Raw genomic sequence first — 17,131 nt, forward strand, 5'->3', positions numbered from 1 at the left:
TTATTAGTGTCATGTTTATTATTGGGAGGCACTCAAAAACAAATTATTTTGAAAGAATTTATTATTATCATGTGACACATTACATATAATAACATGACAACGAAAGCATTTCCATGTAAAACTCCCTTTTCCTTTCAAGAAGACCATTGTGCAAAGCAAGTAGAAATACAAACATATTACTCATATTTTTAACATTTACACACATATTCCAAAATATTCTGATGAATTTATATAATCGGCTAAGCTCTCTTGTTCTCTTTCACACTCACTCTGAAAGGTGTAAGTGCATATGGACGCTATATTTTTGTTAAGACACTTCTGAGACATGCAGGTTGGCACAGATGTTAGAAAAAAACAGAAATGGAAACAAAGTCTGCTCCAAACACTTGAGTTTCTGGTCACAAATTCAGTGCTTCAGCCACCTTTCTCTCTTCAGGAATACCATTTACCTAAAATTAAATTAGGAAACGGATGTTAAATTGTATCACCGTGAATTATGATAAAAGTATTTTGTCCTTTTTGGTGCAAGAGATGATGTAACACAGTGCCTTCATTGGAAATACTTGACTTTTTTCTGTAGTCACAAAGAATCTCATAAATCTGCATTAATTATCTTAACATTAACTTATAAATGGACCGCAGCACCTACCTCCAACCTTCGAAATGTTGACATGACATAATTCTCTCCTTTGTTAGCGGTGAACAGAAAGAGTGGCAGGTTAGTGCTAGAACCATCATGCAGCCGACCACCATGCACACAGGAGGGCGCTCATGCACCAACACCAGAATTAGTTGTCTCTCGCCGTTGGTTGATGCGCCACAAGACAACAGCTACAGCTTTCATGCCTGCTCTCATCTATGTCCAATTGAATAAAGTCTGGATGCTAGCATTTCTAGAGCAATGCAAAAGCAAGATAATCTAAGGACAGACTGAGGTTGTATGCAAGACGGCAAAGTGACTTTTAATAAATTAATATTTTCTATCATCTTGTAACCTCTTCAGGGTAGTAAGATGTCAAAACTCCCCTCAATAACACACCTTTAAGTGACTCAAGCCTGCAGCAGCATCATTATTCGCTTTTAGTTACTAAATGAAATACAGTCTGTATTTGTCATATACATGCAGACACATGCAGAAAGAGTGAGACAGAGAATGCAAAGGCTGGAGGTAACACTAACCTGATGGCCGTTGCTGTGGTATTGTAATCTGGTTTTGCAGGTTCCTGAAATCATAAAGATATTTTAGTATCATGTGAAAGCATGTTATATACTTAGCATATTCGTTAATTTTTCTGAGTTGGAAGCCCATTAGGGGAAATCATGGGACAAGCTTGAACCTCTTAAGCTGCAGTCGTATTTCCAAAGGATTGACTTGCTCGCTGCAGCTTTAGCAATAAACATGGTATAGTCAAGAGAGCACAGCAAACAAGATTAAACGATAATGGTTTTGTTAAACCATAATGACGCCTTTAAGCCATACAGCTGCATGCCTGCTAATGAGCACGGGTGTACGTGTGTGTGTTTCTGTCCAACCCTCTATCGAATAGTGCATACACTTGAGCACGTGAGCGTTTCCCTCTATGCAAACCCGATGATCCCTCAACTCACGTCTGTGTCTGCATGAGGGGCATGCTGGTGGTCTCGTAGTTGTCGGGGTGGATGGGCGGCACCACCTCGCCGCTGACTGGGTTGAAGACGGGCAGGGTGGAGAGGGGCCAAGAGATTTCTCGGTTCTTAGACATGCTCCGCAGCTCCTTGGTGGACTTCTGGATGGAGCTGTGGTGAACCAGCTGGATGCTGGAGACGGGAAAGGCAGTGAAGTTAACATGAATGAGCTTGTGTTGTTGTCATGGTCGTTTGTGTTTAATTTGTTCCCTCCCGTGTGCAATGCTTTATTTATTGAAACACATTCATAATATTTGATAATGCAATTCATTTGTATTGAAAGATAACATAAACCCTTACCTATCAGTGTGATTTGTCTGACTTACAGTGGAAGATATGTTTTAATTTCCAAGATTTAGGTACATTGAGAGACTAGAGATTAATGTCTCTTACATTTGTAAGCACTTTGTTACTGCTAACAGTCTTAATTCCCTACATCTGGTCATTACATTTTTGAGCAGCCCATTGGATGAATGAATGTCAACACACAGATGAGCATATGAATGGTTATGAAAAAGCCATCAATGACAACATAGATGACAAAACTGCAAACCAAAAAGAGGGAGGAGGGGGGGGACAGAAACAGACCCAAAATAAAGAAACACAGGAGAGGTAAAACACTTACTCTGGTGTTTGCATGTTTCTTTTTTGCCTAGAAACAAAACAAAATGGATGAATTAAATACTAATATTAATAGTTAAAGAGACATCTACACACAAGTGAATGGATTGTTGGGTAAAGACAAAGTGGACATGGTTGGTGATGAGGTGTGGAACATTGATCGAGCGACGGGGCACGTCTCTCCCGGCCTGTAAATGACGGAGAATGATGGAAGGATGGCTATGCTTCAAAACATCAAGATGCACATGATGAAATTAACAAAAACCTGTGACATATTCATGGAGAACATAAATGGATCATACAACTGGATGGTAATGGTAAGCTGCAGTTCCAGTCGAGATTATTGCTCTTATCTACCTGCTGTTAACTGCCCTATACTATCCATCCTATTTGTAATTTGGCTCTCATATACTGTTTCTGTGCTTTCCTGAAATGTTTGTTGGGGTGTTTGGTGCAATATTTGCATAAGAAAATATAAGACCAAGCACACTTACACCCCTTCCCGTCGACAGCACAATGTGTAGCCGAGGATGAAGAGGAGGACTACCGCCACTGCGGAGGGAACAGCCAGCGTGACAAGGAAGTCGGAAAAGTAGTCCCGGCTCTTTAGAGACTCAGACGGGGGATTGTATACCCCGAATTCAGGCAGGATCCCGGTGCCTGGGTCAGGACGGGTAATGTATACCGGGACTACTTTGTTTATGTCAACCTAAATGAATAAAAATGAGTTAATTGAGCATCTGTGAGTGATACAGAGGGTTTGCACTGATAAAGCTGTGTCAGAGACGATGCTTAGACAAAAACATTGCTTATGTAGCACAAGCAAGAGTTGTGTACTTGCTCCCCTCTTGCCTTGGCGTTAAAAATCTGCCATTTCATAAATCACATAAATCTGTACAAGAGAATCCTCACCAGAGAAATTTTACACCAGTCGATGTGAAACTGAGCTCTGAACTTCTTGTCACAGCTGATGACAGGCTCCATCTCCTGACTGCAGCGCAGCTGGTTATGTGGGCTTTCCACCTCCCGCAGGCACGACGAGAAGGGAACATCAGCACCAACCATCACATACACTCTAGAGAAAGGAGGAGGAGACAGTCAGATAGGAAGCATGAGAGAAGACAAGAGAAGAGAAGAGTCTCATTTTACGTGTTCATGCTAGTCGAAGCATTTCTCTTCCTCTGAGGCTTCTCCTAGATACTTTCATCTTCCAAAACGCCAGCATCAATCTTTGATGCACAACTTATGGCAGTTCATGTGGGCTATTCCCTTCTGAACTAAACCAACTGACAGTGTCTGTCAGTGCTGACGGCCAAGTGTACTCATCTACTTTACAGAGAACAGTGGATCCCCAAGGCCCTAATTAAAAAAAAATGTCAGCATGGTGTGAGTGAGTGGAAAATATATATGATTTGTTTGACTGAGACAGGTGAAGAGGTTGCTCATGCAGAGAATCTCAAAGACTGTTAGACCTCATGCTTTTTGAGTGTGAGTTATGTGGAAGAAATATTCTTAAATCAAAACACTTATCCTGCACTTAGAAAAACACAAGGAAAGTAAAAGAGTAATTTTAGCTTTTCAGGTCTGGATCAAGTTTCCTTCAGGTATGAAAGGCACTCAAAGTATTTCCAACAGTTAAAATGTTATCCTCACCCTTCCTTCAGGTCGTTGATGGGCAGGGGCACACGACCGCCACGGTCCAATGCTGAGGTGATGTTGATTGCGTTGAGGCGCTCAGGTTGCCATACGTTCTTCACCGCTCCAAGGAAGTCCCCCAGCACCTCACTGGCCAGCATCTCCTCCACATTCATGTTTTTGATGTAAAACTCTGCCTGGTAGGGAAGGGGGAACTCTGTACATAGGGATGAAGACGAGACGGTTAGAAGAAGGGGAAAGGGTGGAAGGCAGAAAGATGAAGTGGAAAAGAGGACGAATCCCTAAACCTGAGAAGAGCGATGATGCAGTGATGCTCTGCCGGCTAAGACATCATTATTACTTTATTACTCCTGCATAGTTGACTCTATGAAATCACAGTATCTTGATTGTACAGTCTGACCAGCAGACGCTTGTGTGTCTGTTCCACTCTGTTATGACTTGGCCTCTGTCTGGGGCCAGATGGCAGATGACATCACAGCATAGGAAGAGTGATGTCACGTTAGCGCCGCGAACATCTGCTGAGCGTTCACTCGACTTGATTTATATTGAACTGCATGTACCGTGACTGGTCAACAAGCCAGTACGCAAACATACAGATGCACAGATGTGATGTGTAGTTCTAGAGATGAAAAGGAACAGCTGGTTTCCATAGAAATACTTAAATATTTCATAACTATAACATTCCAATACAGGACTGTATTGTTCACAGAGGCCACAACACATCATACTGATTTATCATGGCTGACCAGAACTGATACTTCATGAAAGATCAGAGTCAATCAATTAAGACACATCCTGAAGTTAATCCAAAGACTAACAATACTGATTTAGATTGTTGTCAAAATAATCTCATTTCAAGCTCCATTTAGTAGCTGATCTGGAACTGTTGATCATATCACATAATCTTCATCATCAGATGGAGTTTAGCAAATTGTCGCTGAATTGAAGATGTTCAAATTTTCATTTTTCTGAGCACTTTTAGGACTTCCTCTTCCTAAAAACACTGGATGAGCTCCACAACAGCATACTCCATCTGCTGATGAAGATCATGTGATGTAACTGAAAGCTCCAGAACAGCTACAAAATGGGCCTTTTGGTGAGATTATTTTGTCAACTTCAAATTTGGCAAATGACAAGAACCCACATGTGATTGACAACTGCGTAGATAGATGGATAAATAGATAGTCTTTACTGTGGCCTGCACATGTTTGTGTCTCAAGAAAATGTACACATACTACATTCTAGTTCTTGGTTAGAAATGATTGATCAGTTGTGGCTGACAAAAGTAATCAAAGGCAAAATTTTCTCTTTAGGAAAGCACATTAGACTCAAGTACTGAATGTGCCCTCAAGATTTAATCATGGAATTTGCACAGTCTGATCTCTGTATGCTCTAAGCTCTCATACTGGCGCCTCTTACCTTCTGTGGCCATGATGTTTATGACCAAGTTGTGCCGTGCCGTCTCAAAAGTGCGTCTGTTATAGGCAGTAATCTGCAACACACAGGGGTGAAAGTTTAAGCCCAGATCAGTGCAGCTTATATGGCAGCAGTTCCCTGGACAAGGCTGAGCTAGATACCCTACACAGGCTGTGTACCCGACTGAGACACCGTATAGAGGCACATGTGCGCTGCTGGGAACGTTAAGCCTTTTGGGAAAAGAATTTCTACAGTAGCTTACGGGGACAAAGAAAGCATAAAATACATAATGGAATTTAAGTCTGAAGACTTAGAGTGTAACATATAATGCTACTACTGAATGCATAAAAAATAGCTGAGTTCACTATAATCAAATTTAAATGTGTGTTACTATTACTTTTATGTGTGCCCTGGCAAAGACTACAAAGTACATGATATTGTCTTCCATTTAAATGACTGAACTTGATTTAACTTGACTTGACTTAATTTAATGGTTTCATTTTGTTAAACACTTTAAGCACAAAAATCATCAATCATTTTTCCTGCCTTGACATATTAAACAATTGCACAAATGCCTTCATCTCTATTCTTTTCACTTTGAAAGTTGTCCGACCACCCACCTCTATGACGTTGGGCTTGCCGACGTGCTCTGCGGTGGGGGAGCCATAGAGCACTCCGTCGCTATGAGGAGTCCTCTGGATGTAGCGCAGCCAGCCTGGCCTGTCCGGGTAGCCCATCAGGTTGGTGTTGAAAGTGATCGGGTCATTGCTGGCATCACCTGCAGACAGAGCAGGTTAATGAGGTGTACTCCCATGTTCTGTTATGGGTCAGTACCAATTTACTACACTTAGACTCACTGGCAGAATTGTGGATGTGTTGCCAATAGTAGCTACTCATTTTCCACTGGTGAAATATTAAATGGATAATGCTGCTACCTACTACTGCCTTTATACAATGATTGTGCCAACAACTCTTTGTGGAAATAATGAAACATTTCAACACTATTAAGCACTACAACAATGTGCTAAAACTGTGGATGTGACTGTGTTGTACCTGATTTTGGGTAAGGAGGAAACTCTCCTTTGAAATACTCTCTTTCTAGAACATGGACGAACAGCACTCCTGCAGATGGGTAGACGTTACGGTCTGCATGCGACCTCGACAAGATGGTGACCACTGAAACAGAGATTGAGAACAAAAAATAAATTAGCTCCTGGTAGCAGAACAGTGTGTGTGTGTGTTAACGTTAATGACCTACAAGCAGCGCTAATTATAAAAGACGTTAATAGAGGTGAAAACAAATACAGCAAACCTTTGGGTTACTTGTACCGGATTGGGAATCTATAGTGCTCACAGTGAGAGATTTGTCTACTTTTCTTGCCTGCTTGCTTCACTATTGTAAACGCATTTGATTCACACAGGTATGCAGAGAAGCCCAGAGTGAATGCAAAAACCGAAATTCCCCCTTTGTACTGTTACACCAATGAAATGATAGTATAGAGTTGTTTTGATGCCTGTGTCCCACTCTGTCTCCATTGTGCTCCCTGTTTAGCCCCACTCCATTTCCAACACAAACGTTTAGTCTTTATTGATGAAGGGCATCGCTAGGAAAATGGCAGCCTCTTAACGAAAGTTTACACAATGTAAGACCGGAGGTGATTTGTGCCTCAGCTCCTCTTTACCCAGCTCTCTTTGCATCTCTCTCTTTCACTCCCCCCCCCCCCCCCCCCCCACCGCCCCGCTTGCTCATTTGTCTTCTTTTAACCTCTCAACGTTTTTGTGCAGCATTTTTCCTTTTCTCACTCCCCCCCTCCACCCCCCCCTTCTTTCTCCCTCAGTGGGTGGGGGGTACTCAACTTTTAATCACCATGGGAGACTGAGTGTATGAGGAAGAAAACTAGAAGTAGGAAGAGAAAGAGTGAGGGAGGGAGGGAGGGAGGGAGAGAGAACTGGAGATCTGTGCAATGAACTGCTCTTGCCTGCAGACACGTAGCTCCAGACGCAAACAGCTAGAGGAAGGCACGGGAAAGCTGTGAGTGTGTGTGTTTGCTTTCCCGCTGGCAAAATGTGATTTGTTTCCACCATTTTTATCTCCTACGTCATCTTCTCATCAGGATCAAACTGACATATTCTACATAACTATCATCAGAATCATACATGAAGGGGTCTCAACTACAGTATGTTAAGCCCTCTCCTTGAACGGAAGCTGATTTCCTGGGAGAATCTCCGCTGAAGAGAGTAATAGAGCAGGATTTACGTCTTAATCCATGTCCATGACAGAGGAAGTCACCATGTGATCTTTGGTTGTTAAGAGTTATCTATTACGATGGTGCACAAAGGGGTTGAAGAAGATTAGGTGACACAGCAAGCTGCAGATTATTAAGAAAGTCCACATCAACAAGGCAAAATTGCCTAACTGTAATCAAAGTGCACTGATGAGCTGCTGAAAGGGTAAAGTTATGAAACGGACCCATATGTATGTTTAACTCGGCAACATCTGAGGCCACTAACAGACGCTGAACTGGCCATATGTCTGATGTCCCCAAGGGCTCAGTCACAGCTAGATACAATCAATAGTATTTAGCGAACATTTGATGTGGTGTAACATATAGAAACCTGAGGTTATATCCACATCTCTTTTCCAAGGACAGATTGAGGGAACCACCTGAGCATGGCTAATCCCTGGGATAGCTCTTTTTGCTGCTACAACTGCCCCCATGACATTAGGATCTAGGTTATTCAGAAACCAAGAATAAAACCTCATCCAGTCTCACCACGCTGGTGCTGCCCTCTGCGATGACTTCGGTCGATTCGCAAATCCCACTCTGAATGCGCGCGCTCAGATTCTATTACCCGACGCATTGGGCCTCATCAATTCTTCACCACACAAAAGGACCAACGGCAACACATTCTCACTCAAGGTCAAGTAGTGGCTATTTTATTCTAGTCGCGGTCTGACTCGATGTGGTGTAAACATTTGTGACACATCCACAGATGAGACAGGCAGGACTTAGGAGAGAGCCCAGATGGCCTGGTCTCTCCTAATGGTCTGAGGAATAGGAAATGACCTATGGGAGTTTAAATGTGTTTTAGTCAATCAACACTGAAGCTTTGATTCGACAACAAACATTTAGGCCTAACACACACTCATGGAAACCTAATGTTAGCTGGTCTAGCTTACAGGTTCCTATTGGACTGTGTTTCACATTCACCTTGGATACAATTCTTCACTCTCACTTCCATTTAAAGACCAGCCAGTGTAAGTAAAGATCACTGACTAAGCTACGCCGCGGCTCTGCTAATAGCATCAGATCTGATTATTTGTGGCGGCCTGACTTTCTGCCAGGCCATCTCGAGATGATGAACTGCAGCTCTCCTCCTGTACATAATACATCACCAATTAAAGGTTAATACTAAACCGTCCACTGCAGACTCACCTGGCTACTCCGGCTACAGGCCAAATGTAGACACAGACGAGAGCATGGTGATACATAAAATAAGCTACATTTTTCTGCATACTGATAATTGTGCTAGCATACATACTAGCATCCAAGTATTCTCTATAAATTTCATATAATCACACATGCTCGGTTCTTGAAACTGGCCCGCATGCCCATAAACGCCATAATGGATCACTAACAGGCCTTGGGGGGGGGGATGTGGAAATGGCTAACCAGAAATTATGCTTTTCTGGGCCGACCTTGGACTAACTGAAGTCTCAGGAGTGATGCCTTAGTTAAAAATGCCACTGGCAACTTACAGAGAATAAACCACCCTTGTCCCTCTAATGGCTCCAGCTAGCTGAGGCCTCTAGCTAGCTGATACAGAGACAAGGGAGGGAGTCCTTTGGTTCTGTTGAATCAGCTTCGTATGTGCATGTTGTTCGGTCAGGAGGAACGCATGTGCTTCTTTGGTGTTTAGCGGGGAAGCAGAGACAACAAGGATTGCTACTGTTTGGGATCAGGCTTTGGTATTCTGCCCCTGATGAGTTTTCTCTCTAAACACAGACCTGGAAGTGAAAGTAGTGTCACAAGAACCAGAAGCCGATGGTTGAGGACAAGAACGGACACAAAGCAGCTAGTTCAACCTCCTAGGACTTTAAATTTGTCTATAAAGGTAAGTTAAATCATTGATTTGCCTTGTTGAGAAGTTCTGTGTCATCTGCAGTGTTGAATCAATGTTAAACAGAAGAAATAGACCTTTGTTTCATTGTTAATGATATAAGACAAATTCTACTTCCAGCAAGGACAAGGTTTAGACAAAATTTAAATTCAGCAATTTGCTGTTACAGCATAACTAAGAGTGCCAAGTCTGTGGGACAGCAGACAACTGAAAACAATAATGCCAGTATTAATGGGGAACCAGTTGAGCGTGACACTGTGTTATGACGGGGGAGGGGACAGCGGGTCAACACATGAAGTGCACCACTGCACACACCCACTCACCATCTCTGTACAAGGCTTTTCTCTGCGTCAAGCCCATGGATCGCTCCATGTGGACATTTCTCTCATGTAAAGCCGTGTGTTTGGCATCATAGGCATGCACAATGTAGACTACTGGATCAATGGATAAAAGCATGAGTGGAACAAGTGTGTCTTTCAAGAGCAATTTGAATCAGTTTATTATGTACACCTAGCTACAACTAATACAGTCTAATAACAGCCCTGCCACAAATGCTACCTTCATGAAAGTTATAATGTTCACTCTGTGTTGAAAGTGTTTTAGAGGTGTTGATTCAACTTTATGGGTATTTTTGGAGGTTGTAGTTTGTGGTGCTGTTGAACTGTATTGCATTATACTGAGATGTTAGAAACACCTCTCATACATATCAACAGCACCACAAGCTACAGCCTCCAAAATTACCATTAAAGGTATACTATGCAGGATTTGTCGGTTGGTGTTTGTAAACACAGCATTCATAGTTGGCCCCTCCTCCCCAGCTTGATCAGAGCGAGCTGAGAGCAGAGCGAGAGAGAGACAGAGTAGTGGTGGTCGAGCAAGCTAGAGAGTGAATGAAGAGAGTGAGCAGTGCTGGCGAGAACAAAGTCGGTAATCAAATAAAAAAACGTTATTTTCTGATTGTTTCACGGCGGTTACATTCTTAAGCACAAATAAACACGCCCACACCTCTAAACAGCCCTGTGGGAATGTGCCGCATTGCCAGATTTTGCGTGAAAGCAGAGCTTCATCCTGTCCGCTGTGGCCTCTCTGCTCTGCGTGTGTGTAGCTAAGCCCTGCCCTCAATCAAGCAGACACACAGACCTGCTGCTCTTTATACATCAATGACACAGAGACAGAGAGCAGAGTGGAGAAGAGAAACGGAAGACGGTGATGTAACCTGGTTGCTACGCTACGAGTCCCTACCTCATACCCTGCGTGCTGTTATTGGCTGGAGGCTACACACCCACTGCCCGAAGGTTGACGCCTAGAGGCGTCCTGAACACAGAAAAATAATTAAAAAAATAAGAAAATACAGGCAGAGAGCAGGGTGTCTGCAGATAAATATACCGCCACACACTTCTAGTGAGTCATGATTGATGACTGAGAGGGATTATTTTTGTAGGAGTCTAAACATTGTTTTTTTAGGAAAATCCTGCATAGTAAACCTTTAAATTCAATCAAAAACCTTCTAAAACAGTTGCAACAATGAAAGGCAAGTTTATTTGTATACCTTTCAAACTGGGATCATTCTTTTATGTGTGACGCAAAATCAGGCTTGACTTAAACACTGCTTTCCTAACTTTGTGAAACAAAATGTGACAAATAAATACATATATATAAATCAAATAGATATAAATATCTTAAATTGTTATATATTAAAATAATGACTATTTGAGTCAGTATTGGAACAATATCCAATACCAGTATCGGTAAGTGCATCTCTAGTTTTACATAAAACCTATAAAGGCATATAAATAATATTCTGAACAGATAAGGTAGAGCTAGAATGGAATAAAACAGAATAAACAGGAGAATTTAAAGAATGACATTTAAAAGGTTAAAACCTTGATTTGAATGAACTCTTTTCTGGGTACAATAAGCAAACCTGTCCTGGAGCAGATCAGAGTCATTCAGTGCTTTATAAACCAAAAAAATTATTACATATATAGTATTCTTTTAAAATGAATTACTTGACACACAGGAATTCAGTGTAGAGATCTAAGAACTAGACTGATGTGTCCACTTCTTTGGTCTTAGTGCGGACTGACTAAAGTGCAGCTGTCTGAGTAACTTTTTAAATACAACATTGATCCCTACTAAAGATAAAAGCATTGACAAGTTTTTTTAAAGTCTTGCTAAGACATGAGTCATTTAATGTTGCTCTGTTTTAAGGTCATAGTAAGCTAATTCTGTCTTTGTCTCTTCAAACTGAAGTTGGAGTCCATACAACAGCAAGATTTCTGTCATTTCTGGGTTGGTTTGTGGTCTTTATCATTAAGGATAAGGTAAGCACCACCTGAACAGAAACTGAGCATTAAAACCTTCATGTAGGTAGGTGTTCTTTATAAACTGGCAAACTGCATGTATATTTGTCTTGGAATAATGTGTATACAACATGATGATAAACAGCTGTAACAATAGCACGCTGTCACTGCGCTTTAATATTCCCCACATGTAATTAATGATAACCTGAGCCGCTAACATTAGCTACTTAATTAGGCATTATAACTCACCTGGTAGTCTACATATAAACACAGGCCTGGGAAAATTGGCTTTTTTCCCAAAGGTAACATACATAACTAGCAAGAAAACCAGCTATATACTCTTCATTTAAGTTACAGTACAAAGCATAATTTGAGGTTGAACGCTTTAGGCACTCCACCCGAATAACGGTATAGCTGTCTAATGTTAGCCATGTTTCCATGTCTCCTCCTCTGCTTGGAAAAAATGAGTGGAGCAGCTACACAGCAGCAGGCTAACTAGCCAGCTGGCTAACTAACTAGCATAGATGCCGCATCAAAGGCAAACGCATGAAAAATATCGGGATATTTCCCAAGTTAATCGATACGTACCCGTGCCCAGCCATACTGCGACGGCTGCAGCGGACATCCTGCTTATCATCCTCGCAAATCTTACATGAAAAAGGATGTTTTTTTTTTTCTTCTAATCGCCACTGGGTTTGACAGCCATAATAATGAGCATCCTGCAGCATTCCTTCCTCCGCCTCCTTCCTTCACTGGAAGCAGCACGACTTCTCATTGGCTGAACATCTGGATGGAAAAAGATGGTTGTCATCAAAAAAAAAAAAAAAAAAAACACGATCTGGGTCAGAAATGGAGCGCCACTATTTCAGCAAATGTGTGATCTTGACTCATTTATTACAGCATATAAATAAAAATAAACACAAGGAGAGGCTGCCAGTGTATCCATCTCTCTGTCATTCTACTGGCCTGTCTGTCTCATTGTGATCTAAGACAGCCATGCAGGGGTTATATCATTATCACTTACTAATTATCAAAGATGCATTAAAATAATACAATCAAATAAGTGGCTTCTTTCACTTCTTTTGCATTCAACAGCTTGATTATTCCTTGCTGATGCATGCCCCCCTGAATTTGGATCAGGACACGCCCACTGAGACACACATGCATACACAAACACACGCCATCACCCAGCTTTTGACCTCTTAAGTCCAGCTGTATGAGGGCAAAGACACGTTTGAGAGGTCTCCTCCAATCTGTTCAGACCCCCTGCAGAGACAGTCCTAGCAGACAGATGGTCATGTTTTGCCCCCTTGGCTCCCAGTCAGTCCTGCTAAAAAGGGCTGCGGGGCCCTTAATTCACCCCTCGTGCTCCCTTGATGTTGACTACCACTAAGAGAGCACTTTGATCCTGCAGAAGAGCAACCTAATTCTGGCTATCATGCTGACAGTGGACGCTGCATGCATCTTGTTTGATAAAGGCACGTTTGAAACTGGATTCATGGCTTTCTCTGCTGCTGATAAACATGATGCCATCCATCCACTGTGCTCCGCAGTGCATGGCTGTTCTCTTCTCTCACCCTCCCTCTTATCCCCTCAGGATTATTTTTAGGTTGCTTAGCAACATCTTCACATAGCCTGTGTTTGGGCTGTATGAATCACAACAATCATTATAGGTCTATGCATGCACCAAGATGCATAGTGATGAAGACTGGCGAAATGCAGCATTTACCTCTTGGCAAGAGGCAACAGTGGCACGCATGTTTAATGTGATTTGGACTGATTTCATTGGCTGTTTCTGTTTCAGCACAGTTTGCAATTAGATTCAATTTACACAGTGATTGTCCTAAATTTGCTTGTTTTGAGTAGTGAAAGCAATATGCTAAATTCTCACTCTCCATATTTTTTCTGGGGTCATATTCAGCAATGGGAGCTGTTGGGAAAAACAATATCTCCTGCTGTTCTGCTTCTTGTTGTAAAGCAGTTAAAGCAGACCTCCATGGCAAAGAAACACTATTTTATATCATATTTCACTTTCTGAAAATTCAAGATGGTTGCAGCAGCGCAGCAGTGCAGGAAATAAGTGACAATAGTAAGAAAATACTAGCCTACTGTACTCTACCACGTCTGCTTTAAGTGAGTTCAGCGTGAACTGAAATGGTTGCATAATAATGTAGATGGCATATTTTGGCAGCTGTTATGACTGCACACATTTATAAATGAGATTTATATCATGGGGTTTAGTTGAAAAGGTGACAAATAAGATTCAAGTCATAAAAATGTCTTTCAATGTTGTTTTTTTTTTCGATGTTTAATGTAGCACATGTTTATTTATCTGATAAATTATATCATACTTTGATTACACATTTAGGCTTCATGTTCCTTCTCCAGATTCCTTTACACTAATAAGTTGTGCTTACAAAGTAGGTAGATAAGCAACAGTACTGTGTATTATAACACATCAAAATCTGTTATAAAACTCTGTGCTGTGTCTTAAATTAATCACATATCAGGATGTTAACAAAGCTTCCTTTCTGGTGCTTTATCACATGAATTCAGTCCCATGCTTTTGGCGGTGTCTGTTGACTGCTATGTGATCCAGCCCGCTAGAATTATTACACTTTCTCTTTACAATCTTCTCTCATATAAGACTGTTAAAATATTAATGCTCGCAGAGTAATTGGGGAAAGAGACTGCAAACTTTAGAAACCACTGCATTTTTTAAAATATGCATTTAGTCATGTTGACTGTGTTCTGTAGCCAACTTTAATATACTTATGTAGGGAGTTTAATTTAATTGCATTGGTTTGATCCATCTAATATATTTTCTGTCCAAAAGCTTGAATTAATGACCAGCTCCATCAGTATCTTGAATGGCATTCGTGATGATTTATCCATATTCTCTCTTTAGATTAATTTATGTAGAGCTGCAACCATTAGTCGATTAATCGATTAGTCGATTGCCAGAAAGTTATTCGGCAACTATTTTGATAGTCGGTTAATTGTTTAAGTCATTTTTTTAAGGAAAAGTGCCAAAATTGTCTCGTTCCAGCTCCTCCATTGTGAGAATTTGATGTTTTTCAAACAATGAATTGAATATCTTACGATTCTGGACTGTTGGTTGGACAAAACAAGCAAATCGAAATGGCACTTTTTTCACTATTTTCAAACATTTCACACACTAATTGATTAATAGAGAAAACAATAACAATTTAAAAAAGAATAATGCATATAATGTTTAGTTGCAGCCCTATTAGCTATAATTAATGAATCAACAGTGAAATCAAACTTTGCTTCATTTTGAGCTATACCCCCATCTACACTCCTCAAGCCCCCCTGGTGGTCCTCCCACCACACTTTGTGCAACCTTAATTTGAAAACCCATCACATAACCTGAGTGGCCGTTGACCCTCTCTACCCCACCCAAGCCCCATTGATGAAAAATGAGCAGCCAGTGAAGTTACAGTTGCTGTGTGCTGGTATTTATGCTAGACTGCAGCTCTCTGAAACCCCCTCCGCGCAGCGCAGATTATCGGACCAAACCATTACTGCAGTTCAGGTTTTAACACCTGTCACATGAGGCTTTTACATTTGCAAATCGCCGGCTATCACTACAGATAAGTATGCTTACTTTACTATACCGCAGGAGTACACCGGACGCTGCCGCCCTGCAAATGCAGCCACAGTGCAGCTCTCAGTGAGATGAGCTGCCAAATTGCACCGACACCCCTATTGTGCGCCTGGCAGCATCACGCACTGCCTGCAATGGCGTTGTAGCGGCTCCAGTGTGTCCAAACGTTTCTATAGCGGCGATTCCGTCCCGGACTATTTACAAGCGTGGGAGAGAAATGTTATTTTCGAAAGCTTTTGCAAGGAGAGCATCGATATTTTCCACGAGTTTACCCGCTGGATTACAGTTTATTTATATCACGCGTCAAGCGAAGCTGAAGCCATGAATGTAAGTCTGACTCTTTTGTTTTTGTAACATTGAAGCAACATCGATGTGGTTTGTGGTTAACAGTCAACTTGATCTTTTTTAAAAAAAAATCACATAGGGTCAATATATCATAATTATATATTTGCAGAGGTCTGAACAGGAGGAAAAATGTAAATAAATACATGTTTAACAGTGTGAGAAGGAGGGGAAACCTGAGCTGTCATGTTGTGTGCGGTGTGGCTGATGTGCGGCACTGCCTGTTCGTCTGATCCCACTGACACAATATTAAAGCCTCAATTTCATCTTTCATCCTTCACCTCTAACTTTATTTTCCTCTGTGCGATATCATCCTCCCTAGAGGCACAGGATGTTCCTCATGTTCGTACGGATAGGTCTACATTTTGCACAAAGATTTCACATAGGTGTGTTATCATGGACCGGCAAGAGTCCAGCATGGTGATGGATACTGAATCAGGACGTTCAGGTTTCAGCCACTGCTGCTGCTGCTGCTGCTGCATCCACACCATCCAGACTGTGTGTTTAAACACAACTTAGATTAATGGATTCTCTGTGTCCCAGATGAATGTTGTTGTTTTTTTTATCTCAGCTTTATTGTGTCATATTTCATCACCCTCTTTGTGTAATGCATTGCCAAACAGGATTAAACATTAATGGCTGTGGGTATGGAATATTTAACTAGTATTCTAGCCTTGCGACCTGCTCTAACCCTGTTTTTATGCAACACTAATGGGAATGAGAAGAGACATAATCTCAGTATTTAAACTGCAACTGTTTGGGTTCATGAAATGTTTTGTCTATGGGTGGTATCAAGACATCTTTTGGTGCATTCAATAACATTTTCTCTGTGAAGTCGGGTTTTGTCGGGAATGCATTGCTTTGTAGGAGAGCTGACATTTTAGTAGGAACAACCATAATGTCAGTGTTGGTTTAGAGAGCCGTGGGATGTAGCAGTGTACAAGGGTCACTGCTTACTATAGAAAATAGAGGAAGGGGAAGAGATAGAGAGAAGGAAACAAAGAAGAAAACACATTATTTCATAGAGTATAGCACCAGTTTAAACATAGGATGCTTACATTGTTATACTGATGTCTCCAGTAAGTATTGATTTGAGAAGGTAAACAGTGCAGCAATGCTGAATAGACACAATCAGAGTGCTTTTAGAGTCCTATAGGCTTTCATAACTAGTTCCCTTGTACTAAGGGCTTTTACGTCATACATCAGCATCTGTAGTTCATTTGACCACCATGTTTCTGAATGCTGTCGTTGTTGGTCAAATCTTTAAGATTTGTAATCATGCTTTTTGTTTTCCATAATTTTGTCATTGTGTGAATGTTTAGTCATATATCTTGAACTCACTTAATCATACATGTTACTAAATGTCTCTGTATCTGCA

General features: G+C 41.3%; 2 protein-coding genes across 10 annotated transcripts in view; one reads left to right on the forward strand and one right to left on the reverse strand.

Moving 5' to 3' along the window:
- Window positions 1-43: 43 nt before the first annotated feature.
- Window positions 44-12,545, reverse strand: sgce (sarcoglycan, epsilon). Of its 5 annotated transcripts, XM_067611232.1 has the most exons (13): window positions 12,372-12,545; window positions 9,804-9,914; window positions 6,412-6,534; window positions 5,979-6,136; window positions 5,362-5,434; window positions 3,940-4,138; window positions 3,199-3,361; window positions 2,781-2,995; window positions 2,291-2,317; window positions 1,609-1,797; window positions 1,180-1,223; window positions 650-687; window positions 44-449 (listed from the first exon to the last, which is right to left on the reverse strand). In XM_067611232.1, exons 1-13 carry the CDS (start codon window positions 12,418-12,420, stop codon window positions 399-401), a joined length of 1,440 nt encoding a protein of 479 aa, XP_067467333.1. In that variant the 5' UTR covers window positions 12,421-12,545; the 3' UTR covers window positions 44-398. The 5 variants fall into 5 exon arrangements, with proteins under 5 accessions (XP_067467333.1, XP_067467334.1, XP_067467337.1 ...); XM_067611233.1 differs by lacking the exon at window positions 2,291-2,317 and having other exon boundaries at window positions 12,372-12,544; XM_067611236.1 differs by lacking the exon at window positions 9,804-9,914 and having other exon boundaries at window positions 12,372-12,543.
- Window positions 9,372-17,131, forward strand: part of ppp1r9a (protein phosphatase 1, regulatory subunit 9A) — a 50,100-nt gene continuing 42,340 nt past the window's right edge. Inside the window, exons 1-2 of one of the 5 annotated variants that reach the window (XM_067611214.1) lie at window positions 9,372-9,474; window positions 11,734-11,804. The gene's annotated coding sequence lies outside the window, so the exon portion shown is untranslated. Of the gene's footprint in view, window positions 9,475-11,733; window positions 11,805-15,227; window positions 15,739-17,131 lie in introns of those variants that run through there. The other 4 variants (XM_067611215.1, XM_067611217.1, XM_067611213.1 and 1 more) reach the window with 4 other exon arrangements.

Source organism: Thunnus thynnus, chromosome 15 (genome assembly GCF_963924715.1).
Source record: "Thunnus thynnus chromosome 15, fThuThy2.1, whole genome shotgun sequence".
NCBI lineage: Eukaryota > Metazoa > Chordata > Actinopteri > Scombriformes > Scombridae > Thunnus > Thunnus thynnus.

What these genes read in the sequence shown, in the direction of transcription:
- sgce (XM_067611232.1), bottom strand. Translation starts at nt 12,420, where the DNA reads ATGATAAGCAGGATGTCCGCTGCAGCCGTCGCAGTATGGCTGGGCACG. An exon ending in TCCTCCTTACCCAAAATCAG is followed by an intron (nt 6,137 to 6,411) that starts GTACAACACAGT and finishes CTCTGTCTGCAG; the next exon opens with GTGATGCCAGCAATGACCCG. An exon ending in TGCTGTCGACGGGAAGGGGT is followed by an intron (nt 2,318 to 2,780) that starts GTAAGTGTGCTT and finishes TTTTGTTTCTAG; the next exon opens with GCAAAAAAGAAACATGCAAA.